The sequence below is a fragment of the Photinus pyralis genome, unplaced genomic scaffold (assembly GCF_008802855.1).
Source record: "Photinus pyralis isolate 1611_PpyrPB1 unplaced genomic scaffold, Ppyr1.3 Ppyr1.4_unclustered_Scaffold721, whole genome shotgun sequence".
NCBI lineage: Eukaryota > Metazoa > Arthropoda > Insecta > Coleoptera > Lampyridae > Photinus > Photinus pyralis.
The window spans coordinates 66676-74084 of record NW_022172110.1 but is presented as its reverse complement, the minus strand read 5'-3'; the positions used below and the strand labels follow the sequence as shown (position 1 = coordinate 74084).

Below are 7409 nucleotides of genomic sequence, written 5' to 3'. Positions count from 1 at the left end.
GTTCTTTATCAATAGTCTGACATATGGGGTAAAAATTCTTCCTTGCAAGAAAACAAAAATGTAGAAAAAGGACTGTGGAGCTACCTCATTATTGGGTACATTTTGTGTAGCTAAATACGGAATGAAATACCTACGTACTCACAATTGGTTTGTTTTTATTACTTGAGATGAATTGGCATCAATCTCTTTCTTACAAAAGAAGTATGATCTTTGCTCTTACTAAAGCATCACCTACGTCATTTGTCTTTGACTTCGAATATAGATATAGGAATTTGTATGTGTACCCCAAAAGAAAAACTCGCAATTCCATTTTTCGTAACTTACGTAAATACAAAAATAAAAACGCCGAAAATCAAAGGGAAATTGTTTATTTTTATTTCTTTATTACAAAAATATAGTATAAATGTTTCTATTTAACGCATAAATAGATCTTAAAGAAACTTACAATATTTGTTATGCAAAGTGCTTTTGAGGCCTTGCCTGACGAATGATGAAGTACGCGTTTGCCGGGTCAAATAAACACACTTACGGCTTCTCCGATTTCCGCTAAACGTCGCGTTTATTTGTACAACCAGCAATCAAAGACCTACTTGAAAGATATTTACATTCATCAAACAGGGCTTGTGTGTGTATGCGGTGTATGTCAAACGACATACAAACACTGTTTTGATTTTGTTAACATTCCCGCATCCGAAAAGCAAAAAAGCCGAGACATTTGTCTACTATCATTGCACGCTTTCAAAAGTGAAAAATAACAAAAACGCTGAATAAATAACTTTAAACCAAAAAAACTTAACAGTTGAGGTCGAACGTTTTGTAAAACTAATAGGAACTTGAATTCGAATCGCCCTATCTCTAAAAGAGCGAGGTATCGAAGTCGGTCACGTCGTATAAGGCCAATAATTCGTCAATTGGTAGATCATCTTCTAATAGCTTTTCGATGGTCAAATCCGCTAGATCGTCCTCTTTCCCAACCTCACCCTTCTCTACAACAACAACAAAAACTAATAGGAATTGTCCGTTCAATTACCTGTATCCAATTCGTCATATATTTCGGATTCGGATGCAGTGTCGGTAGTCGATCCTAGCATCAGATCGCGGTGTTAAAAATGATTAGGCTTCCCAGACTTACCTGAGCTATTCTCGCTGGACCAGCCTTCGAAATTGACAGGCTCACACAAAGGCCATACGCCAGGTTCAAAATTTTCCTTGTCCTCATGCGAAAAGCTCTTCTCTGTAGTGTTCTCCCATAGCCGTTTGGGAGCTAAACGTTTCAATTCGCCACCAAAACTTAGCTGTTTCGGTACCATTTTTGTTAATTTCTTTGGCGTTGGACACGACGGCCCTGTTGAATCTTTGCGCTTTGATTCGTCGTCACGATTCAGTATCTTCTCCTTTGAAAATTTGGACGTTGGACAAGAGATGCAGACATTATGCGTTAACATTGGAAATGGAGCACCTCTCCGCTCTCTGGAGCGGAATCTTTCAACGGCAAGTTTTGGTAAGCCAGTGTGTAGATCAATTTCGTAGAATTTTGGAGGGGCACTTGATCGTTTCGTAAACTAAAACAATTTGGGCGGTTAAAAGTAAAAAAATTGAACAGTTCCTTTACTTTCTCAAAGATTTTTTATTTTGTCTTTGGACGCAACAATTTGAGCGTGGTTTCAACAGTGATCATAACAGACAGAAAAGGACATTAGAACAAGGATAGGAACCTTACTAAAACGTATTCCGGAAAAATTAGCTTAAAAAAATAAAATGTTGAGGGTGTATATATACAGAGTGGCCCAACGAGAAGTATATAGAGGGCTTTTAGGGTATTAAATTTAGAAATTTCGAAAAATCCTCGAACACGTCAATTTTGTATTCGAGGGGGACAACTTTTGGAATACAAATCACGAAACCAAGTCTTCACTCCTCTCGTAGGGAGCTTAACCCCTAAAATTTTAAATGGAATCTTATGACAAATGGCACATTATTTGAAAGCCAATTTAATCGTGATTACTAATCTGCTTTGCTTTTTAAATTCTATTGATTCGTTACGGAGATATTTGTATTTGAAATGGTTTTTTCTAAAAAAAAACAAAACAAATGCGATCTAAGTCACCTTGTATTAAAATTTTAATACAAGGTTTAAATTGTGCAAAAAATAACAAATAACACACAACATTTATTTCAATAAATGCTCGAATTGCCTTTCGCCTGCTTCCATGCAATAATAAAGATTTGCTTCAAAACGCTGCCGTACATGTTGCAAGATTTCAGGGGTAATCGCTCGAAATTGTTGAGTTATACCATAGTGTATTCTATTCTTACACTATGGTTATACGTGCTCGCAACCCTTGTAATGTTCCGGGCGGAGTAGCATACACTTTATTCTTTAAATATCCCCACAAGAAGTAATCTAAAGGACTTAAATCATGGAAAAAAAAACTATTTCAAATGCGAATATCTCCGAAACTAATCAATATAATTTAAAAAGCAAAGCAGATTAGTAATCACGATTAAATCAGCTTTCAAACAATGTGCCATTTGCCATAGGATTCCATTTAAAATTTTAGGGGTTAAGCTCCCTACGTAGAGGGGTGAAGACTTGGGTCCGTGATTTGTATTCCAAAAGTTGTCCCCCTCGAATACAAAATTGACGTGTTCGAGGATTTTTCGAAATTTCCTTCCTTTTTTAAATCGATTCACCTTAGGGCCATAAATTATATAATAAAAATAATTCCGGAAAAATTACCTTAAAAAAATAAAATTTTGAGAGTAGAAAATTTTCTTTGGCCTACATTTTAGGTTAGGAACAAGATATCGAGATGCGGTTTTCGCGAGCTTGTGTAGGCATAATTTACCTACTTTTTCATGAAAAAAAAATCGAACCAACGCATTTAATTCTTTTGAGAAAATTAATCATTTCTGTCGGAATGTCGAAAAAAGCCCTCAAGCGACGATATGTGAAACTAACAAAACTTCAAATATTATAATATTTGTAGCCGAAGAATAACTCTTTTCAATTAACCCGAGTTTGTTAAAATCGACCCAGCCGTTTTGAAGATACAGGGTGTTCTTTAGGGAAACATTTGAATACTCCCACCACTTCATTTTTAGAGATACGGGAAAAACTGTCAAACAAAAAAGGTTCAGATTATCGTCGTCTTCAAATACCGGACATTTTTTTGTTAGGTTAATATAGCGGAATTCACAGAAAAATCACTTTTTTAGATTCTAGATTGAAGTTACACCCCCTAGCGGCCATTTCAGAAACTTAAAAATATTTTCCAGGTTTTTCTCGTGGCCGTTTTAGTAATAATTTTTTTTACCGCAAGCCTCTACGATAGACAGGTTCCCAGATACTCGCATTCTTATTTGGCCACCCTGTACATACTAATAAACAGAAATCATTGCTATTAAATAGAAAATAAATCTAACACCAGAGTCATCTTATAAGGCGAAGTTTAGATTTATGAAAAGGAAGTTGAATAATCTGCTCTTCCACTTACCCTAATACTTAACAATAATTTTCAATTAAAGAAAATGAGTACAAAATTTAATTTATATTAATTATTGATTGTTTAATTGATTAGTGGCGTGCCATTTGCAATAAATGACAATAATAAATCAAGAAGAGAGGAAGTTAATTAATAAAAAATAAAGAAAAATAAGAACAAAAAACAAAAAAAAAGAAAATTTTATTTTTTCTTTTGATTTTCATAAATAGTTCTAGGCAGGCGATGTCTGAAAATGGTGGTTTTAATGAGAATGACTTTTTAAACAAATGCGATTTATGGATTTCAGGCGTGATAAAACTTTTCTTTCTTATATTTACGTTGTGAATATCATATCGAAATTTAATTTTGTCAAAAAGGTAATTCGGTTTCTTAGTAGTTAATGGATTTTTACTTTTTCACTTGATAGAGAAAAAATTACAAAACCAGAAATACTTAAACACTTAAGTATTTCATTTGGGAATCAACCTTGCATTTTTGCTTTGAAGTTTACCATGTATTTCTTATGGCAATAATTCCATGACCGTGTCTATGGTGACTATGCGAGACAATAAACGCAGGAATTTGGTTTCAATCACAATCGGCCATGGAATAATTTCCATAAGAAATACATTGTAACCTTCGAGGCAAAAATGCATGGTTGATTCCCAAATCAAATACAGAGTGTATTACTGGTTTTATAATAATTTTTTTTCTATAGAGTGACGTAAAAATCCAATACGGGCTCCATTTAAGATAACGAAGTTGATGACAATATCTCCAAAACCGCCATTTTGAAAAAAATAGCTCTTTTTGTTAGTAAAATATTTAAACTTTTAAAAAATGGCGATTAGTACTTTTTTCCAATTATTTACGAAACGAATTATTTTTTTCAAAATATCTATTAGCATCAAAAACTACACCACTTTACCAATTTAACCGAATCTTTACGTATAATAATAACAAAGACAGCCATGTTATCCTACTCAATTTAAGACACCCTGTATAATGTGCTATTATTTTAAGCAGATGTTAAATTGACAGTTTAATGGGTTTGAATGAGTAGGCTATAGATAAAGTGAAACAAATAATTTTGCACTCCAGTGATATATGTCATTCTTACTAAAAATGGAACGCGGATCATGAAGTAAAATGCAGTTCAGAACATAATATAATACTCTGATTAAAAAAAAGTAATTAGGATATCGTCTGCCTGTACCTGGGTGTAGTTTTGCAATTTTCTTTAGATAGATAGATATTAGATAGCGAAATGCTTCTGAAGATGATGTTAATGAGACTTATGTTATCCATTAAACCATATTATTGTACAGATGGGGCCAGACCATGCTGTAAGTAAGTGGGGCTCACCATCTGGCTACGGGCGTGCGTTTGCTGGACTTTACACAGAAATGTATGAGTCCCAGAATGCAGGGAGGAAGAAATGGACGGGCTCTAACAAAAGTACTCTAGTAGTAGTCACCCTTGCTGTTCTTGGACTCCTTTACGTTCTTAAAGGGTTTTTCTTTTGTCTTTAGACATAGCAATGTCTGTCTGTCAGTAGTAGCATTATTATTAAATTGTTAGTTATGTACAGGGGGTGTATTAAATTAATTTAGGTACAATGCCCTTTTTTTTAGTAGAGTAGAAACGGCCAAGTTGACAGGACGTGAAATAAAACTCGTTTAGTTCTCACAGCTGCCTTGACTTGTACGTTTTTTTGGAAAAATTTAACACTTTTTTTCTTGGTTTTCATTTAAAATTTCTGATTAAAAATTTGTGTGATTGTAGTTAGTTATTATATCTATCAAAATGTGCAATTCCACCTGGCCCGCCACTGACTAGAAACCAATTTCGAAAGAAAATTCAAAGGGCTGTAACTTTTGAACTAGAAGCCCAATTTTGGAACTGTTTGAAATTATGGATTCTACAGGCCACATTCTATAAGAAAATTTTTTTGCGGGTCGATCTGAGACAATTTTTTTTTCGGGGCTCAAAAAAAGGCAGTGTATAACCTTCCTTTTTTACCAAAAATTGACTGCACCAAAATTTCTCGGGAAAACACTTTTTCTTATTAATTTTGGTGCGTAGAATCTAAAACAATTCGTACTTTTTCGATCGGACTTCTCAATCAAAAGTTATGGACTAGAAACCAATTTCGTAAGAAAATTCAAAGGGCTGTAACTTTTGAACTAGAAGCCCAATCTTGGAACTGTTTGAAATTATGGATTCTACAGGCCACATTCTGTAAGACAATTTTTTTCCGGGTCGATCTGAGACAATTTTTTTTTGGGGCTCAAAAAAGGGCAGTGTATAACCTTCCTTTTTTACCAAAAATCGACTGCACCAAAATTTCTCGGGAAAACACTTTCTTATTAATTTTGGTGCGTAGAATCCAAAACAAATCGTACTTTTTCGATCGGACGTCTCAATCAAAAGTTTTAATTATCAGCTGCAATTATTTAAAAAAAAACTGTATTGTAATTGATTTCCGAAAAAGGAGTACTAAAATGACACCGCAGAGCTTCTTCCCCCCCCCCCCCCCCGTCCGCCCCTGGTTTTGGCTACAAGCAAATACGTATACCATTTACCAAACACTTGTTACTCATAGAAAAACACGTGTCGTCCGCAAATAGTCTAATATAACACGAGCCGTATGTATTTGCATATAGCTCGAAAAAAGCAGAGGGCCTAAAACAGACCTTTGCGGGACACCGTAAATTACAGGAAGCACGGTCCACAATAACATATTGCATTCTATTAGTTAGGTATGAGGCAAGTAGGTCTGCACTTCGTTAAGCCAAAATTATAGTGACGAAGGATATTAAACAAAATCCTATGGGAAACACAGTTAAAAAAAAGGTAATTTTCTTTTCGAAAACAGTATTTGTTGGTATGAAGATTTTTGAATTTGTATATCAGTATCGTTTCAATTTGTGTTGAAGTATTAAATACTTGGCAATTTCCACTACTTTTGACTTAATTTCAAGTCGATTTAAGTCAAGTAGCCTATGACCCCAATATACGAACTTGACGAACCATAGGAATTCAATAGCAATTGTTTAATTTCTGATTATTGGCTTCCTTTATTATTTTAGAAAGTCGTTAAGCCATGGAATCATGAAATGAAACAAAAGCTTTGTTTGATCCCAAACTGCCATGGCACCACTGATTTTCTGAAAAGCGCCAGTTTTTAGTTATCCAATTTCTTGGTTTCAAAGTTCGAAACATTAAAAACGTAAAGTACGCATGGATTCGTAATTTGTTTCTCTACAAAAAACCTAAATAGACTTTATCTATAAAATATTAATTCGGGAAGCCAATAATCAGAAATGAAAAAAATACTGTAACCTATATTGAAATTTCTATGGTGCGCTGTTCAAGTCACCACCCGGTATAATAAGATCAGTTAACAATTAAAAATCATAGTATGTGCTTTTGCTATATCTGAGTAGCGCAAATTAAAATTTTTGCATTACGAGATATGAGTAATTTTTCGAGTGAATATATGCCCGCCATGGCAAACGCTATCTCGTGCAGACGTGAAAACGTAAATATAACAAAAAGTGGTACTTACAGATCTCAGTATCCGCGGTGTGTTACGATCAATTTCAATCAAATTTGTCGCATCCGGTACTGAACACTCTTCCTGCGAATACAAAAACAGTTAAAACATGTACATACGATATCAAACACGTGCACGCCTTTCGAAAGCTACATTACCAAATTATTCAGGAGCGAATCCCGGGTTGTTGAAAAAAGATCTTTCGATATCTCACTCATCACAAACTATTTACTCACACAGACTAAACAATTACAATTACCACACAACACTTAACCTAAACCGCATTAAAGACGAAAGGGTTGTAAAATAATACTTACACTTTTGTTGCCGTGAACCGAGCTGGTTAGATAAATTGATTCGCTATT

At 34.4% G+C, this 7409-nt stretch overlaps 1 protein-coding gene across 1 annotated transcript; it reads right to left on the bottom strand.

Moving 5' to 3' along the window:
- Positions 1-855: 855 nt before the first annotated feature.
- LOC116182712 lies at positions 856-7176 on the bottom strand. Its single transcript, XM_031503250.1, has 4 exons — positions 7057-7176; positions 1133-1562; positions 1031-1084; positions 856-986 (listed from the first exon to the last, which is right to left on the bottom strand). Exons 2-4 carry the CDS (start codon positions 1443-1445, stop codon positions 856-858), a joined length of 498 nt encoding a protein of 165 aa, XP_031359110.1. The 5' UTR covers positions 1446-1562; positions 7057-7176.
- Between the last annotated feature and the right edge of the window lie 233 nt (positions 7177-7409).